This window comes from Scheffersomyces spartinae (genome assembly GCF_019049425.1).
Source record: "Scheffersomyces spartinae strain ARV_011 chromosome Unknown scaffold_6, whole genome shotgun sequence".
In the NCBI taxonomy this organism is placed as follows: Eukaryota; Fungi; Ascomycota; class Pichiomycetes; order Serinales; family Debaryomycetaceae; genus Lizanozyma; species Lizanozyma spartinae.
Window position 1 is genome coordinate 377259 of NW_025065053.1, and position 18861 is coordinate 396119.

Genomic DNA, 18861 nt, shown 5'->3' on the forward strand with positions numbered 1-18861 from the left:
CGTTTATGGAAAAGCGTATTGTAAGTATCGCATATCTTTATCTAAGCCTGATATTGCCAATTCCTTTGTCAACCACTTCATTTTCGATTTCTCCCCGTACAAATTTAAAGCCCCGATTATTGGTCCTGCAGTTACTCAAGTATAATAACTCTTACTAAAATATGACTGTGAGGCATCAAAATTGCAATGTAATTGGACTCTGTCCAACGCAAAATTTATCGGCTACTACAGAAAGCTTATACTAATAACTAATTCATTTGGGATTGAGTCCACTCTGCAACCTACTACGTATAATTTCGCATACTTATAGCATGCCTAATAACGGAATGTACGTAATTTAGATGGATACATTTTTGTCTATATCGATTTTACGAAGATGATACAGGACTATAAAAATTTAAAACCAACACATTCTTCTCAACATTTTTGATGTCGGATATTGATATTTATTCGGGTTACTATAAAAGTATGCAATCATCCAATTACAGCGTACTTTGTGATCAATTTTGGTGTGCATACATGTAACGTGAGTACCAATCTCGTTTCTTTGACATATTTTTTCGGTCACATAAAGACAAGAAAATTTAATGTAAGTTAATCCACACTAGAATGTTTTTTTACACACTATGTGGGGTATTATTTCCGTAGAAACACAGCTCGTGGTGTTACCAATAGTCAAGCGAGATCATAGGTTGGCTGCAAAAATAGATGAACAATATAACAATCTTAGCGCAAATTGAACCCTTGTTGCAAACATAAAGAGAGCAAATATCCCAATTAATTCAATGCATATGTACATCGTAAATTTATGTACATATTCACGCATGCGAACATACAATCATTTTCCACACTTGAACAATAGTAAGTTGAAACGTATACTATTGTAGTCAGGTTAACGACGACAACTTCAGGAAAGGTCATTCAATTGACTCCATAGAAACTCTGATTAAGGTACATCCTCTTGAATAGTAGTGTATCAAGCTAGTTCTATAAGTGTACTCTACAATTGAAGTTACAGCGTTGGTTTAAATCATATATCTGTTAACGCAGGTTGTCATGCTATGCAAGAGGTAAAAAATAAAGTCATATTATACACAACGGAGAAAAAACGATAAAGAGCGTTAGTTCAATTAATCAAAGGTCTTCTTGGTACCTTGGAATTGAGGAGTAGAAGATCTTTCTCTACCACCGCTGAATCCACCTCTACCGCCTCTGTCACTGAAGCCACCTCTACCACCTCTTCCGCCTCTGTCACCGAAACCACCTCTGCCACCTCTTGATCCACCTCTGTCACCGAAGCCTCCTCTGCCACCTCTGAAACCACCATCAGTGGTTTGCTTAGGAGTAGAAAAGTCCAATCTACATGGACGACCTTCAATGTATTCACCGTTCAATGCTTCCAAAGCAGCCTTTGCTTCGTCAACAGATGCAAATTGAACATAACCGAAACCCTTTGGCATGTTAGTGTCTGGGTGAGTTGGAACTCTACAAGAGACAACGCTACCGTGTTGACCAAAGATTTCAAACAAGTTGTCTCTTTGAGCATTGAAAGACAAGTTACCAATAAACAAGGTGTCACTTGGGGCACTTGGGACATCACCAAACTTCTTAGCTCTGTCATTGTTGTTAGATGGACGTGGCTTACTTGTGGACATGTCCAAGTTGATTGGCCATCCGTCAATTTCTTTACCTTGGTACTCAGCAAGGGCCTTTTCAGCATCAGCGGTGGTTTCAAAGTCAACGTAACCATAACCTCTGGATTTCCCACTGGCTCTGTCGTAGATGATTCTGGCACCTAAAACACCTCCAATTGGTTCAAATTCACGCTTCAACCAGTCGTCATCAATGTTGAAAGACAACTTACCAGCGAAAAGAGTAGCACCAGGTTCGCTTGGACCATCAGTCTTGGCCTTCTTAGCAGCGGGTTCAGGAGTTTCTTCAACTTCCTCAGCCTTACGCTTCTTTGGCTCTTCTTCAGATTCAGAGTCAGAAGATTCAGAGTCAGATTCAGAACCGGAATCAGAGTCAGAAGAGGATGAAGAGTCTGAGTCTGAGTCTGATGATGTTGAAGAAGAAGAGGATGAGGAAGAAGTGGCCTTCTTTTCTTCCTTCTTTTCAGATTCAGAATCAGAATCGGAATCAGAGTCAGAATCGGAGTCAGAGTCAGAATCAGAATCAGAGCTAGATGATGATGATGAATCTGCCTTCTTTTCTTCCTTCTTTTTTTCCTTCTTTTCTTCCTTTTCAGATTCAGATTCTGATTCTGAGGAATCGGAGTCGGAAGAAGAGTCGGAAGAAGAGTCAGAGGAAGAGTCACTGGATGAAGATTCGGCCTTCTTGGTCACCTTCTTTTCTTCTTCAGATGAAGAGGAGTCTGAGTCTGAGTCTGAGTCTGATGAAGAGTCACTGCTTTCACTAGATGATGAGCTAGACTCAGATGAGGAAGGTTCAGGTGCCTTAACAGCTTCCTTCTTAGACTTCTTGCTAACAGGCTTAGAAGCCTTGGAACTTGACTTAGCCATTGTGATTTACCTTATATGTATATTTGACGGTGTCAAGGACAGTATGTGCTAACTAACCAAAACAACTGAAGCATAAAGGAATCAAACAGGCTCATTGCTGCACTGAAAAATTTAGGGCATCGCATCGTCACTTCGACCCACAAAATGGTTGCCTAAATAGGAATCATCGTTTGCTTATGTAATAACGTGACATTACCTCATTGAATCTCATCTCATCTCATCTCCATTCACCAGTCTTCCTTCTTAATTATATTATGGTAGACTATGTGTGACTACTAGAACTTTGCGAGTAGGTTGAATCAGGCAAGGCGAACTGATATTGCTTCTATTGATATTTAATGACTTTAGAAAAGCGGAGTTAATACTCATTCATCAGTTAACCATTGTAGAGATTTGATTGTCTTCGATCTACAGCCTACAATTTAAAACGTGGTCGGGGTCTTTTACTTATGTTACCCTTGCAACTTAACAGATCATGAGACTCCGCTTTAAGGGAAACTGATAGACCACCTCATTGTTTAACAGTACGGCCCTTTGCATCGCCGCACTAAATTAATGAATGCAAATTGTAGTATCCAGCACATTACCTAATTGGGAGACAGAACTATACCCTCCAAATTCTTAACCATTCCATACGGTTCCCCTCGCCACTCTCCCCTCTTTGTAACACTCACGGAACCCTTCTACATATGTACAGAAGAATGAGCCAACCGATCAAACAAACATATGGACTGATATGGTGAACCAAAAAAAATTTTCAGACGCAAAAACGCTTAATGCACACCACCACACCACCACCACTATTGCATCACCTTAATGGTGATTATTCTTTATTTATTTGTTGTGTGTTTTGGGTTTGAATTGTAGTGGTTTATATTCAGACGAGTATTCTCTGTATTATAACTTCAGCTCCGAAGTAATTAGTTTCCCGAGTAAAATCTTCGCTATGTTCAAGAGATCGTTTGTTCTCTTCCAGAAGGCATCATCTCGGATGCCTCCTGTGGAGCTCCAATACAAAAACATGTTGAAAGACCCCAAGGGTAAATATAATGCCTTCAAGAAGGTTCATTTACCCAATAGAACTTGGCCCAACAAAGAAATCACCAAGGCTCCAAGATGGTTGTCTACTGATTTGAGAGATGGGAACCAAAGTTTGCCTGATCCAATGAGCGTTGCAGAAAAGAAGGAATACTTTCACAAGTTAATTGATCTTGGTTTCAAGGAAATTGAAGTATCATTCCCATCTGCTTCCCAAACTGATTTTGACTTCACCAGATACGCTGTTGAAAACGCTCCAGAGGATGTTTCTATTCAAGTCTTGACTCAATCTAGAGATCATTTGGTCAGAAGAACTGTTGAATCTGTTAAAGGTGCAAAGAGAGCCACTATCCACACGTATTTGGCTACTTCCGACGTGTTCAGAGATGTTGTCTTCAATATGTCTCAAGATGAAGCTATTGCTAAGGCCATTGAAACCACCAAATTGGTGAAATCTTTGACTAAAGATGACCCAACTATGCAAGACACAATCTGGAGTTTAGAATTCTCTCCTGAATGTTTCAGTGATACTCCTGTTGAGTTTGCCGTAGAAATCTGTGAAGCTGTCAAGAACGTATGGGAACCTACTGTGGAAAACCCCATTATTTTCAACTTACCTGCCACTGTTGAAGTTGCTTCTCCAAACGTCTATGCTGATCAAATCGAATACTTCTGCACTCACATCACCGAAAGAGAAAAGGTTTGTGTCTCTGTCCATCCTCACAATGACAGAGGTTGTGGTGTTGCAGCTGCTGAATTAGGTGTTTTGGCTGGTGCAGACAGAGTCGAAGGTTGTTTGTTCGGTAATGGTGAAAGAACTGGTAATGTTGATTTAGTCACCGTTGCCTTGAACATGTACACTCAAGGTGTTTCCCCTAATTTGGATTTCTCAGACATTGAATCAGTCATTGAAATTGCTGAAAGATGTAATAAGATCAATATTCACCCAAGAGCTCCATACGGTGGTTCTCTTGTTGTTTGTGCTTTCTCTGGTTCTCATCAAGATGCTATCAAGAAGGGTTTCACCAAGAGAGAAGCCAGAAATGAAGTTGCATGGAAAATTCCTTATTTACCATTGGATCCAAAAGATATTGGTAGAAGTTATGAAGCTGTCATTAGAGTCAACTCCCAATCTGGTAAAGGTGGTGCAGCTTGGATTATTCTCAGAACCTTGGGATTGGATTTGCCCAGACAGATGCAAGTTGCTTTCTCTGGTGTTGTCCAAGATTCAGCTGATAAGTTGGGTAGAGAATTGAAGACTGAAGAAATTGCTGAGCTTTTCAAGCAAGAATATATTGCTACATCAGATGCTCCCATTCAGGCTCTTGATCACTATGAATTGGCCAAGAAGAATGATAAAGGTGATAAGCAAATCGATGCTGGTTTGGCCATCAATGGACAAAATGTCCCTATTGTTGGTTCGGGTAATGGTCTTATTTCTGCTTTTGTTGACGGTATTTCCAAGAAGTTCAACACCAAGTTTGAAGTTGCCAACTATAGTGAACACTCTTTAGGTTCTGGATCATCAGTTAAAGCTGCAACTTACATTCAATTGAAGTATTTGAACCGTGAAGGTGAAAAGGCTGCTACTTGGGGTTGTGGTATTGATGGGGATGTTTCCCAAGCTTCTTTGCAAGCCATTGTCAGCGTCCTTAACAAGTTGGTTGCAGCCAATGAGATTTCTATTTAGAAGCAAGAGTGAAAAATTTACTGGTTAAAGACTTTCAAAAGAAATAAATTAATTTAAATGCAATTGATCAATGGCATCTGATTATTTTAATGGTTTAATTCAGTTTTATAGTAGATGATATGAGTAGCTATTCTGTCTCTAAGGGTTTAATAAAACAAAGTATAAGTATTGATATTAGCAATGGTTGCAAAATAATATATGGTGAATTGCTTGGTCAACGATGACTATGATTAGGGCTTTGACCCTTTAATTATCACGTGTGAACAATACACCGACAAAACCGCAAGGCAATTGTGACTTTTAAATTTGTATATGCAGTATTATATATGCACATTCAAGAATTACTTTGCGATGGGTGCACCAAAGTTTAAAAAATGAGATTTTTCACGGCCGGAAGTCAGAGCGCGCACCTCGTATTGGCAATTTACTATGGTTCTTGTCACGTGTAATGGTATATGAAGGAAATTGTACTGAGTCAACGAAAAAATTTTCAACTTGAACTCTCAGAGTTTCCAATACTGGGTTGGAAAATTGGTGTGCACTCATACCATAACGCTTTTCGCCCTAGGAATAATTTTTATTCTTTCTCAGATAAAATTTGCTTATTCTTTTACTCCTTCGTTTCAGTAACCAAGGTATTAAATCAAGGATGTCCTCATTTGAACCAGTTGTTGTCATCGACGGTAAGGGCCACTTATTGGGTCGTTTGGCTTCTATCATTGCCAAGCAAGTCTTGAACGGTCAAAAGGTTGTCGTCGTCAGATGTGAAGCCTTGAACATTTCTGGTGAATTCTTCAGAAACAAGCTTAAGTACCACGACTACTTGAGAAAGAAGACCAGATACAACCGTCACCATGGTCCTTTCCATTTCAGAGCCCCATCCAGAATCTTATACAAGGCCATCAGAGGTATGATTCCCCACAAGACTGCCAGAGGTAAAGCAGCTTTGGAAAGACTTAAGGTTTTTGAAGGTGTGCCTCCACCATACGACAAGAAGAAGAGAGTTGTTGTCCCACAAGCTTTGAGAGTCTTGAGATTGAAGCCTGGTAGAAAGTACACCACTGTTGGTAAGTTGTCTGCTTCTGTCGGTTGGAAGTACGAATCTGTTGTCGACAAGTTGGAAGAAAAGAGAAAGTTGAGATCTGCTGAATACTATGCTAAGAAGAGAGCTTTGAACAAGAAGGTTGCTGCTGCAAAGGCTTCTGTTGTTGACTCTGAAGCTTCTAAGCAATTGGCTGCTTTTGGTTACTAAATGTTTTGATATCTTTTCATGATATTTTTAACATTCCATTCTATTAATAAAAGCTAACTCATTTTCCTCCCTCAAACGACAACACAAGAAATAGTCATATATTTACTATTTGCCATTTCCATAATATAAAGAACGATTATTAAACGAAAGTAATGTATCTGTTCTTTATTTAACCACCATACCTTTGCAATCACAACTGTATATTTTACGTATATTATCTAATATATCTATCATAAGGTTCGAATACTGAATTCTTTGTTACATATGAATGTTGTAAGAGTACAAAATCTTGAACTTGTGCACGACTGAACTTTTACCTATACCGTTATCACGAAGACGTTTAAGGAAACCATTATCTACAAATTATTAAGTACAACAGAGAAAGATAAAGCATATCTAGTGATAGAATTAATAAATAGATCAACATCTAAACCGTTAGATAAAAATTTTAGTAAAGTATTATTTTCATATTAATATTAAAGACAAAGATAGACCTAAGATTAAAGCTAAAGATAGATCTGAGATTAAGGGTAATAATTTAATAATAGAACTTGAAGTATATTCAGTTTTCATGAAATTATTATCTTGAGGTAATCCGAAGGAGAAGAAAGGAGTAGTATTATCTTTGAAGAAACCTCAATAAATAGAGAAGAATAATAGAACGATCATAGGCATAACCATTCTAGTGTTCTGATCTAAATTAAAGCAAGAGTTTAGTACCACAAGGAGTATTGAAGAAAGTTAAATAAGCTACTCTGATAGAATATATAGCTGTTAAAATAGCAGAAGCTAAAGAGATATAATAAATAGGATTACTAATAGAATCATATAAACAAAATACTGATTATATAATTATATCTTTAGAATAATAACCATTTAAACCTGGTATAGCCATTAATGATAAAGAAGCTATTAACATGGCTGTAAAAGAAAATGGTAAGTAGTCTTTAAATCGTGGGGATGCAATGTAATAAGTAACCCCACACTATTGGTTAAATGCTAATGTAGCGATAGTTTAGACATTTTATCAAGTACTTGATAACTTGTAAATGCCTAGAGCTAACTAAAGTACTGTAAATATTGTATGTGGAAAGGAGAAGTGAGACAGTGATTCAAAATACTGAAAAATAGCGCACTATAAATACTAGGGCATATTCCGTACTATGGAATCTTTCTACGCATAGGTGACATTTGTCAACAATTGAGTTAACTCTAAAGGTTATTGTCTAATGGATTTGTGAGCTGAAAGTACGTAGAAGGGTACGTCGATGATCTTGGAAACCCATTTAATCACTGACTTTAAGCACTTGCTACCCCTATTATGAAACCCTGTTAGTTTTATTACGATAAATTATTTCTTTGAAACGAACTAATAAAACTAATATTTCGAATGGTTTGTTACATTAGGCTGGAACATTTCCTGGCTTACTGGTAACGAACATCTACTATATTATTGTAAATACACGACCTGATGTGAACGTTAAATAGAACCACTGTACGCATACTATGTACTCGTTACATATCCTAGAACTCATTTTTCCTGTACACGACTCCTGTCATTAACCAAACATAACCAAATGTTATACACAATTGTAGTAAACGCATACCATAAGCATCAATCCATGGATCGGCAATTACTTGCGGAGATCTTCAATTCTCCCGAGGCCCTAAAGGAATTGCCACAGATATTTGAACACACTCATCAATACAAAATCCAACTAGACCATGAAATAAAATCAAGTATATCGGACTACGTTAAGGTAGATATTCATCAAGAAGTTGTGGAATTAGCGACTTTACTACGGGATACAAAGAATGAGTCGCAGGTGATCCAAACTTCAATATCCAACATGACCCTGTCGATTCAGCAATTGGATCAAACTAAAAAGAACCTTGTGCTTTCAATGACGGTACTTAAGAGACTACAAATGCTTATCAAAACCCATGAAGAACTACAACAGGTTATAGCGTCTCATAACTATAAGGAAATATATCAATTGTTTGGCGCAGCAAAGGAATTGTTGACTTATTTCAAACCGTATAAATCTATTGATGAAATTAACCAGATGAATATGTCTGTAATAAAGACACAACTGAAATTAATTGATGATATATTTGTGGATTTTGATATGACCATAAATACCAATAAGTCACGTTCAACCCAATCCCCTGATCAAGGGGAACTGTCCCAGTCAGGGGATGACAATCGTTCGAACTTGAGTTATGGGTGTCTTATTTTAGAGGTAATAGATGTTCGATTGAAAGATAAATTGTTAAGTTGGTTCTACGATTCTCAATTGCTGGAAGTTAAAGCCATTTTCAATAGTCAGGATGAAGCAGGTTCCCTTGAAAACTTGAATAGAAGATATATCTTCTTCCTTAACAATGTTTTAAGGAAGGTTCAATCGCAATATTCCAAATATTTCCCCGAAGAATGGAATGTTGATTTCGAATTAACAAGAATCTTTTGTGATCTTACTCGTTCATCAGTTGAAGAATTGTTAAGGAGAAATCCCTCCTCTTCCTCTCGTCCTTCTTCAGCTCCAACTATGGCAACTGAAAAATCAACTGATACACTGCTTGATGGATTACTCAGTACTATAGATTTTGAAAAGACACTTAATGAAAGATTTCCAGATTCGGGTAATGACTTTTCAAGTGCTATTCTGAAGGTATTTGAACCCTATTTGAAGAGGTTCTGGATTAGAGAACAAGATAAACTTTTAAGTGGAAAGTTGAATGAATTCATGGCTTCTCCACTCCTTCCACCAGAGTTTGAAGGAAATGATTTAGAACAGTTTATTGGTGTTCTTAAAATTAACAATGTTCCAAATATTTCCAATTCCTCCATTGAGTTGTTTAAGATATTTACCAAGTCATTAGGACAAATATTAAAGTTGAGTAATGGAGAGATTCTTATTGATCTTAGTCTGTTATTTAAAAAATATTTGATGGATTATCATGATAGATTTTTGATTCCAGTTATTGAAGGTGCCAATACTAATTCTAGTGGCATTGAGCCAATCAAATACTTGACACTATTGATCAACACAAGTGACTATATCATAAATAATATCGATGATTTGGAAGATAGATTGAGTTCAGTGATTCGAACAGAATTAAAAGCGAAAATAAGTTTTGAGTCCGTCAAAGATGCGTATTATCAAGTGATTCAAAGCTCGCAAAATAGTTTACTTGGGAAATTCAATTCTGATTTACAATTTGCATGGAGACTGTTTGGTAATACCAATTGGAGCAATGAAGTTTCTGATGTTTCACCATACATGAATGATTTTATTAAGACCACCACGAACAATATTCGAGTGACTTTACCAATGATTATACGTGATGGATATGTACGGAATCTTTGTGATCGTGTGGTAGACTTGGCCGTTTATTCGTTTCAAAACAAATTGAAATTGATCAAACCAATGAGTCTTGCAACAATCGAACAAATTTTAATGGATATCTCAACGCTTAAGAAATCCTCACTACTTTTCACCCTTTACAGTAATCCTAATTTCGATGGAATATTATCAACAGATGAATCCGACAATAATTCCAAGTTCAAAATCAACAAAAATTATGAAAAATATGTTAATAATCAATTTAACAAAATTGAAATATTACTCAAGTTATTAATGACTCCAAGTGACCCATGTGAGAACATCGTGGAAGCATATTTTGAACTCATAGGAGATAAATCCATTCATAACTTCATTAAGATCCTTGAGTTGAAGAATATCAAGCCACAGGAACAATCTTCATATATTGAAACTTTTAATTTACAGTTAACTACAGGTGATAGTGATCTTTTAGATGAATCTCCCATTCTTGTCAAATTAGAAGGCTCGGACCCCTTACCATTACCAAAAGCATCATCAACATCAACATCATCAGCATTTCCATCTGAAAATAGAAGTACCCCGTCACCGTTTGGTTCAATAAGAAGTACACTGCTTGGATCACCATCGTTAGGTATTTCCAAGTCGAAGTCACCTGACCTCAACAATACTATTAACAACATCGAAAAGAACCTTAGAGGGTTGGCCTTAAGCAGTGAGACCAAGTTTAATGAGAACATCAAGAGCTTCGGCAAGCTATTCAGAAAGGAAGCCCAATCATGACGGTAAGACAGACTTCTATATGAATTATTGTTGTCGTGTGTGTACCCAATTTTGGCGTATATTTTTTTGGGCATCAAACTTCTTCAACCAAAAGAGTTCTAACACCCCACGGATACTTCAGTGTTTCGGTATTGTACAACATGTCAAGTAAGAAAGAGATCACCAAGAACATTGTGGCGTTGTTGAAGACGTTGCCCAAAGACCGTCTTGAAAGATATTCGTCTTTCAAAGGAACACAGTTGGCTCGATTCCAAGACAGTGCTAAGGTTGAAAGTATGAGTGAACGTGATTTACAACTACAATATTTGGCATTACGTGATATGGTTAACGATAAATATAAGAACTACTATCGTCTTAGTGACAAGTTGTTGAAGCCCAAGGGTAATCCTGAATACTATGACCGGTTGCTCAGCGAGCTTAAGGGAGAGAAGAAGGAAACATTCTTGACTGCTGTTAGAACAGTTGTATTTGGTAGATAATAATGATGTTTTGATTCACACATGTATATAGGGAAATCAATGGAAGGTAGTTTCAATTTTTTACTGTAGTTGAAGTTGACCTGGTCTGGATTCGAACCCGGGCACAAAAATTCAGTAATCTCATGCGTCAAGTTCACAAAAAGGGTATACAAATGAACAATCATTACCAAAGAAATTCACACGTTTTCTCATGAACTCCACCTTTCTTTTATATACATTGTTTGATTCATAGAGTGTTGATTCTTGATGTACGGAGTTAAGCGGGGTCTTCAATTCCTGATCCTAGGGTTAGTACTATTTGCATTATACTATCTCTTATTAAGAAACGGTACAGGCATCGACTATGATTCGATCTCACCGGAAGAACTAAACTCATTGATTCAGAATAAAAATCAAGATGTTCAACTATTGAAGAAGACCGAACTTCAATATCAAAGTTTGACTATCCCTTATTTGAAAGAAGCCAATTCGTTAAAGGTGACCAATTGGGAGATTCATGGCAAGGCAATGGTTAAGAACAATAAATGTGTTCGATTAACTAGAGACGTCAAACATCAAGCTAGTAATATGTTTGCCAGCAGACCTATTGAGGCTGAGTCCTTTGAAATGGAATTGACCTTTAGTATTTCAACGCCTAACGCCAGGGGGTTATTAGGCGATGGGTTAGCTATTTGGTTCCTCGAAACTAAACCCGATATCGGAGATGTGTTTGGAGTCCCCAATTATTTCAATGGGATGGGGATCATGATCGATACTTATAAGAATGGCAAAAGAGGTACTTTCCCCTATGTTAATATCATGTTGGGAGATGGGACAACTAAATATTCCAAATCCACGGATGGTTACGATACAAGGTTGGCTGGGTGTCCCCTCAAGAAGTTGGTGAATCCTCCAACGGGGGAAACTAAAATGAGATTGGTATACCTTAAGAATGGATATCTTTCTATTGATTTCAATTTGAATGGAGTTCATGAGGATTGGACCAATTGTGTTGCCTTGACAGATGTTCACTTACCAGATGTTAAATATCTTGGTCTTTCGGCGGAAACTGGAGAATTGACTCAACAAAATGACATTATAGAGAACAGAATCTATGGGTTACTCAAACCAGATGGCACATATATCAATTCGTTATTGGAATTGGAAGCGTTGGCAGTGAAGAAGGATCTGCAACAGGAACAGAAGACGCACAAGATTAGAGAAAGAAAAGGCTACGGCCGTAAGTCGTTGGCTAGACTCCAGAGAGCAGAACAACGCATCAAAGAACGTGATAGGAAAAGAAGATTGGAAAAGTATGGTGATGAAGATGCGACATTTGTTGTCCGCAACTTCCGCAGGGTAATCACATTCATCAAATACTTGATGTGTCTTGTAGTGGGGGTGCTTGTATTGTGGGGGGTGTTCATTATCTATAGAATGCAAAGACAGAATAAAAAAAGTAGAGTGGTTGGGTTATTAGATTAACCTGTATATAGTATTAATGATATAACGAGTTTATTTCTCTTTTACTTTCTCTTTTTGATGGTCTTTCTTGAGAACTCATTGGCTTTGTTCAACAACCTATCTTCACTGGCATTTGCAGTGAAAATTGATAACCCATACACGTGTCTTTCGATGCCAAATATGGAATAGAAAAAGTTAGTTATCCAGCCTTGTTTCTTGGACTCGATTCTTTCATAAGGATTCAATTCATTGCTCTTTGCAATCAACTCAAACTTAAGAGCCTTCAATTTGGAGATGTAGTTCTTTTCAAAATTATAGCAATTGGTTAATACATGGATCTTACATCCACTGACATTCTCCTTATTATTGGTGAATTCAGAATATAGTTGTCTGGACCGTAAAAGACACCAGTCGATTAATAATGTTTCGAAATCAACTTTGGCAAACACTTTCCGGACATGTAAGCCCGTAATTTCCACATAGAAATCGGTGGCTGATGATTTTTCGGTGATGGGAACAACAGTAGCTATGGCAATGGGAGAATCTCTATAGATTATAACTTGCGTGTTATCACCGTATTTCAACTGTTGTCTTTCCTTTGGACTAATCGTAGCTACATCACTAGTGTCTAATTTGGCAAACTTACGCAAATCAAACCCAAACAATTCATTCATATAAACAGACGTTTTGAACTTCTCGGAGATAGTCTTCAATTCATCGGAAAGATAGAAGCTGAATACAGTTAAAAACATTACCGTGAGCAAAAGGAGTGGCATAAGAAACACCAAGTGATCTCTAAGGTTCTCTTTGGTAAAGAATAATTCAACAAATTCAAACACTGATTCCACTATATAAACATATTCATATGCTTGATATGCAAAGTATAATCCGATAGGAAACAACAACACTGCCACCAGCAATGGATGCCAGAAAAGAAGTCTGTTCAAGCCAACTTGAAGTTGATTATAACGATCTCCATGAAGTGTTAATGCACCCTGAGCAAGTTCTGGTGTTAATGGAGATTTACTCAAGGTCGATTCCTTCGAACTGTCCAACGGTTGGTTGAGGTTCACTTCCTTTTGAACGGCCATTGTGTATATGGAAGGAAGATTAGTTGATAATATTAATTACGTCTCTTTGGACTGTTTTATACAACGGAGATGATCATCGAGTTCACTCATATTAATTCCGATTATGTAATTTATTGCTATTGTGGGACCAGCACGTGGTCTTATACTAAAATAGGGTATGCTTCAGCTAGATGAAAAAAATAAAAATAGCGCCGCCTGGTTTCGATCCAGGGACATCAGGGTTATGAGCCCTGCGCGCTTCCACTGCGCCACGGCGCTCTTTTTCTGTTAAAAATTTGGCCTCTACAGAGAATACAAGCATATTTTGGACAAAACGGGGTGTTTCCCTTATTCAACTGGCATGTTGAGTCTTCCTGGGTCTAATGTATTGTATAGTTGTAAGTAGTTTTCCCCAAGAATAAATGGTAGGCTTCATTAAAAAAGGCAAGTAGTTCAACAATTTCATCTAGCTTATATAAAGCTATTTACGGCACGGCTTAATCTAATACAAAAATTAATTGAGACTTAGCAACCGTAAAATACCTTGAATGAAAAAATAGCGCCGCCTGGTTTCGATCCAGGGACATCAGGGTTATGAGCCCTGCGCGCTTCCACTGCGCCACGGCGCTAACCGTTGGTGTATATTTTATGCTAAAAATTTATAATGTAATTCTTTAAACGCAGAGCAGTTCTTGGTACTCTTTTATAGTTAAAATGAAAGTAATCTAATATTTTTATAGTATTCGGACTATATCTGCTAGTCCTGTGATGATATCTACTCAATTGTGATTGAAATACCCCAGAAAGTACTTCGTGTGTCTGAATTGATATTTTTAAGAAAAAGATTATTAAATCTATACAAATTAATACGTCTACAATTCAATCAAGTTACATTCTAAGTATGGACCCTACAAATGCCTTATATCTACTTCCTTTACAAACAGATTACTTAGCTTTATGCCTCTTATATTGACTGCCATTAACTCCGATAAGTGTATCGATATAAGTTCTCTGACTGACAGTGAGTGAACAGTGAATATCACTGACCATTTAAGCTGCTGATTGACATGTACTAAATAAATATATTCAAGCTATACAAACTTGAACCTCTCTTTAAATTCTTCCACCCAAATTTACCTACGGTTCTCCCAACTAACCCGAGAGGTTTGACACCAGGTACCCATTCTCCAGGTATAGAATTGGCTCTTTTAACTCTACGGGAAAATAGACGAGAAGATCGAAGTGTGGAAACTTTATCCGAGGAAGCATTCTTGTTTGTATTTGATTTATGCCGTCTAAAGAATAATTCACCGTCGGAGAGATACCCTTTTTCAAGAAACGTTTTAAACGCTCTCTTTATTCTTTTCCATCGTCTGGTGCGAGTGATTCTTGGTGGAGGTAATGAACGCATCGAAACTGTGACAACTCAATAATTTCCCAGTATTAAGGTTTAAGGGCGGCTAAGGAATGTGGTGGGATTCGTTATGTAATTGGGTGCAAATTAATCTGGATGATTGTGAGAGTGAGTAAGCGAGTGAGAACGGGTGAGATCTCTCGGATCATCCGACGGAGAAGCCGTGAACTAATGTTTAGGTAACATAAAGATCACCCCCTTCGGAACAGCACTCATAGATACGAGTTTGTTCAAGTCTAGTGTCATAATTACAACCATCGTATACATATAACTTCCCGATCCGAACTCTTATCGTGACTCTAACTCCACGTAATAGATTACATTGACTCACCTCCAATCCAGAGTCAAGTGCACGTGACCAGCTCATCGAGATTAATTTTTCTTTCCTTATTGTGGCCTACTATAAATACGGTTACAGATCCTGGTGATCTCCAGAATTTAGCCTGCGATGAGTGGAGGAGATCTCCGTTTGAATGTTTCTCTTCTTTGTAGTATCTCTTAAGGATAACTTTCCCTTATATCGTTTTACATATTTGTAAGTAATACCATGGCTGACCTCTCTGACGTTCCTATTGAAGTGTCTAAAGTGTTCGACACCATCTTGGTGTTGGACTTCGGTTCTCAATATTCCCATTTGATCACTCGTCGTCTTCGTGAGTTCAATGTTTACGCTGAGATGTTACCTTGTACTCAAAAGATCAGTGAATTGACTTGGAAACCAAAAGGTATCATCTTGTCTGGTGGTCCTTATTCTGTATACGCTGAAGATGCTCCTCACGTTGATCATGAAATCTTCAAATTGGGTGTTCCAATCATGGGTATCTGTTATGGTATGCAAGAATTGGCTTGGATTAACGGTAAGGGTGTCGCCAGAGGTGACAAGAGAGAATACGGGCCTGCTACATTGACAGTTGAAGACAAGTCTTGTCCTTTGTTTGATGGTGTTGATCACTCCCAAGTTTGGATGTCTCACGGTGACAAATTGCATGCTTTACCAACTGGTTACAAGGTTGTTGCAACCTCTGATAACTCCCCTTTCTGTGGTATTGCTCACGAAACCGAACCAATCTTTGGTATTCAATTCCACCCTGAAGTTACTCACTCTGCCCATGGTAAAGTTTTGTTGAAGAACTTTGCTGTCAAGATTTGTCAAGCCAATCAGAACTGGTCTATGGAAAACTTTGTTGACACTGAAATTGCCAGAATTAGAAAGTTGGTTGGTCCAACTGCTGAAGTCATTGGTGCCGTCTCTGGTGGTGTTGATTCCACTGTTGGTGCTAAGATTTTGAAAGAAGCTATTGGTGATAGATTCCATGCCATTTACGTTGACAATGGTGTTATGAGATTGAATGAAACTGAAACTGTCTACAAGACCTTGACTGAAGGGTTAGGTATCAATTTAACTGTTGTTGATGCCTCTGATTTATTCTTGGACAGATTGAAGGGTATCACTGACCCAGAAAAGAAGAGAAAGATCATTGGTAATACTTTTATTCATGTTTTTGAAGATGAAGCTGCCAAAATTACCCCTAAGGATGGTTCTGAAATCGAATTCTTATTGCAAGGTACTTTATACCCCGATGTCATTGAATCTATTTCATTCAAGGGTCCTTCTCAAACCATCAAAACCCACCACAATGTCGGAGGTTTGTTAGAAGACATGAAATTGAAGTTGATTGAACCATTGAGAGAATTGTTCAAAGATGAAGTCAGACATTTGGGTGAATTGTTGGGTGTTCCAACAGATTTGGTCTGGAGACATCCATTCCCAGGTCCAGGTTTGGCTATCAGAGTTTTAGGTGAAGTTACCAGAGAACAAGTTAAGATTGCCAGAGAAGCTGATGCTATTTTCATTGAAGAAATCAAAAAGGCTGGCTTGTACAGACAAATTTCCCAAGCTTTTGCTGCCTTATTGCCAGTTAAGTCTGTCGGTGTCATGGGTGATCAAAGAACTTATGAACAAGTTATTGCTTTAAGAGCCATTGAAACTCAAGATTTCATGACTGCAGATTGGTTTGTTTTTGAAGCTGCGTTCTTGAAGAAGGTTGCCTCCAGAATTGTCAATGAAGTTGATGGTGTTGCTCGTGTCACTTACGATATCACTTCAAAGCCTCCAGCCACTGTTGAATGGGAGTAAAAAGATAAATCATTCTCCATTGTAAATTTAGACTATAGTATAATAATAATACAACTTATAAACGTTTCAAAGTTTGTCGTATCACCGTAGCTATGAGCATGTTTTTATCATGACTTATACTTAGTAAGAATTGATCATCATTATTATTCTGACAATACAATTGACTAGTGATATGCGGTTTCCCATTCTCATCATTAAAGCGATACCATTGGTTGAAAGCAAATGATTTCTGGTCCGTCAAATCCAATGTCTTGAAGACAGCCTCCTTCGATGCCCAAGATCCTGCAACATATCGTATACGCGTCGTATTATCTCGTAAATGCTTGAGTTTATCCAATTCGTGCGGATGTAGTATCCTGGTAGTGAATCGATCTATATACTTTTTATCTCGTGTGAAGATACGTTGAAACCGTAACAAATCTACCAAATCTACACCCAAGCCTCTTATCATATTTTTCGGAAGAGAAGAGTTGTAGCGAAAGAAATCTGTTCTTGGGTATTGGTGATGCTTTATTCCTATTTGTAGATTTCTGCGAGAGAAATTTTAACAAAAATATACGGCTGTGCTTATCGTATACTTCTTCCATACATATACATACACTTGTATATACATATACGTACACATACATACTCGTATATACACTTGCATATTCATATATATATATATATATATATATACTTATAATGGCATCATCTATTCCAGGGCCTGTGAGTCTTCCGAACTCCAAATATGACTTGACAAAATACTCAGGTAGAGTCAAGCACTGTGCTGAGATCTCAGACCCAACCATGCTTTTCAACACTAGTTCTGACATTGAACAATCCAAACGATTGGTATGGGATTATAAGAATGGAGTTATTCCCGAAATGACTCCAGAATTATGGAGAGCTAAACGTATTTTGGATTCAACTTTGCATCCAGACACTGGTGAAGTGGTCTTCTTACCTTTTAGAATGTCATCATGTGTTCTATCCAATATGGTGGTGACAGTTGGGATGTTGACCCCTGGATTGGGAACTGCTGGTACGCTCTTTTGGCAAGTGGCAAATCAATCATTGAATGTTGCTATCAATACTGCCAATGCTAACAAGTCACATCCTTTAACTACCCAACAGATCTTGACCAATTACGCTATGGCAGTGACTGCCAGTTGTTCAGTAGCATTAGGGTTGAATCTGATTGTTCCCCGATTGAAGTCTTTGAGTGCCAATACTAGATTGATCTTGGGAAGATTGGTACCATTTGCAGCAGTTGTATCTGCTGGTGTTGTCAACGTATTCTTGATGAGATCAGAAGAAATCAAAAAAGGAATCAGTGTATTTGATAATGATGGCAATACCGTGGGTACTTCTAAGACCGCTGCTTGGTATGCGGTTGGAGAAACTGCTGCTAGTAGAGTGATTAATGCTACTCCAATCATGGTGATTCCTCCATTGATCTTAGTTAAACTACAAAAGACATTTTTGAAAGGCAAGCCCAAGAGAGTAGAACTCTTGACTAATATTGGTTTGATTTTTGGTACCTCACTTGTTGCATTACCATTTGCTTTGGGTGTTTTCCCTCAAAGAAGATCACTCCCAGTTTCCAAGTTGGAAGACAAGTTCCAAGATTTAAAGGACAAAGATGGTAACAAGATCGAACACTTACAATTCAATAGAGGAATTTAATATATATATGTATATATATAG

The 18861-nt window shown here is 37.7% G+C and overlaps 8 protein-coding genes and 2 non-coding genes across 10 annotated transcripts; 6 read left to right on the forward strand and 4 right to left on the reverse strand.

Moving 5' to 3' along the window:
* Window positions 1-1130: 1130 nt before the first annotated feature.
* Window positions 1131-2522, reverse strand: KQ657_004390 (uncharacterized protein; the record flags this gene model as incomplete). Its single annotated transcript, XM_043195063.1, has 1 exon — window positions 1131-2522. One exon carries the CDS (start codon window positions 2520-2522, stop codon window positions 1131-1133), a length of 1392 nt encoding a protein of 463 aa, XP_043050260.1.
* Window positions 2523-3468: 946 nt separating this feature from the next.
* Window positions 3469-5250, forward strand: LEU4 (2-isopropylmalate synthase; the record flags this gene model as incomplete). Its single annotated transcript, XM_043195064.1, has 1 exon — window positions 3469-5250. The coding sequence occupies one exon, from the start codon at window positions 3469-3471 to the stop codon at window positions 5248-5250; it is 1782 nt and encodes a 593-aa protein (XP_043050261.1).
* A 649-nt stretch (window positions 5251-5899) lies between these two features.
* RPL16A (60S ribosomal protein uL13) lies at window positions 5900-6502 on the forward strand (the record flags this gene model as incomplete). The annotated part of the gene is made up of 1 exon (XM_043195065.1): window positions 5900-6502. One exon carries the CDS (start codon window positions 5900-5902, stop codon window positions 6500-6502), a length of 603 nt encoding a protein of 200 aa, XP_043050262.1.
* Window positions 6503-8124: 1622 nt separating this feature from the next.
* VPS53 (Vps53p) lies at window positions 8125-10629 on the forward strand (the record flags this gene model as incomplete). Its single annotated transcript, XM_043195066.1, has 1 exon — window positions 8125-10629. One exon carries the CDS (start codon window positions 8125-8127, stop codon window positions 10627-10629), a length of 2505 nt encoding a protein of 834 aa, XP_043050263.1.
* Window positions 10630-10769: 140 nt separating this feature from the next.
* Window positions 10770-12572, forward strand: KQ657_004394 (uncharacterized protein; the record flags this gene model as incomplete). The annotated part of the gene is made up of 3 exons (XM_043195067.1): window positions 10770-11100; window positions 11140-11154; window positions 11443-12572. 3 exons carry the CDS (start codon window positions 10770-10772, stop codon window positions 12570-12572), a joined length of 1476 nt encoding a protein of 491 aa, XP_043050264.1.
* A 41-nt stretch (window positions 12573-12613) lies between these two features.
* On the reverse strand, window positions 12614-13642 carry PHO86 (Pho86p; the record flags this gene model as incomplete). Its single annotated transcript, XM_043195068.1, has 1 exon — window positions 12614-13642. The coding sequence occupies one exon, from the start codon at window positions 13640-13642 to the stop codon at window positions 12614-12616; it is 1029 nt and encodes a 342-aa protein (XP_043050265.1).
* A 186-nt stretch (window positions 13643-13828) lies between these two features.
* KQ657_004396 lies at window positions 13829-13900 on the reverse strand. Its single transcript has one exon. It is a non-coding gene; the product is annotated as a tRNA-Met (tRNA).
* A 278-nt stretch (window positions 13901-14178) lies between these two features.
* Window positions 14179-14250, reverse strand: KQ657_004397. Its single transcript has one exon. It is a non-coding gene; the product is annotated as a tRNA-Met (tRNA).
* Window positions 14251-15582: 1332 nt separating this feature from the next.
* Window positions 15583-17172, forward strand: GUA1 (GMP synthase (glutamine-hydrolyzing); the record flags this gene model as incomplete). Its single annotated transcript, XM_043195069.1, has 1 exon — window positions 15583-17172. The coding sequence occupies one exon, from the start codon at window positions 15583-15585 to the stop codon at window positions 17170-17172; it is 1590 nt and encodes a 529-aa protein (XP_043050266.1).
* Window positions 17173-17264: 92 nt separating this feature from the next.
* On the forward strand, window positions 17265-18840 carry FSF1 (uncharacterized protein; the record flags this gene model as incomplete). Its single annotated transcript, XM_043195070.1, has 2 exons — window positions 17265-17272; window positions 17928-18840. 2 exons carry the CDS (start codon window positions 17265-17267, stop codon window positions 18838-18840), a joined length of 921 nt encoding a protein of 306 aa, XP_043050267.1.
* Window positions 18841-18861: the final 21 nt, after the last annotated feature.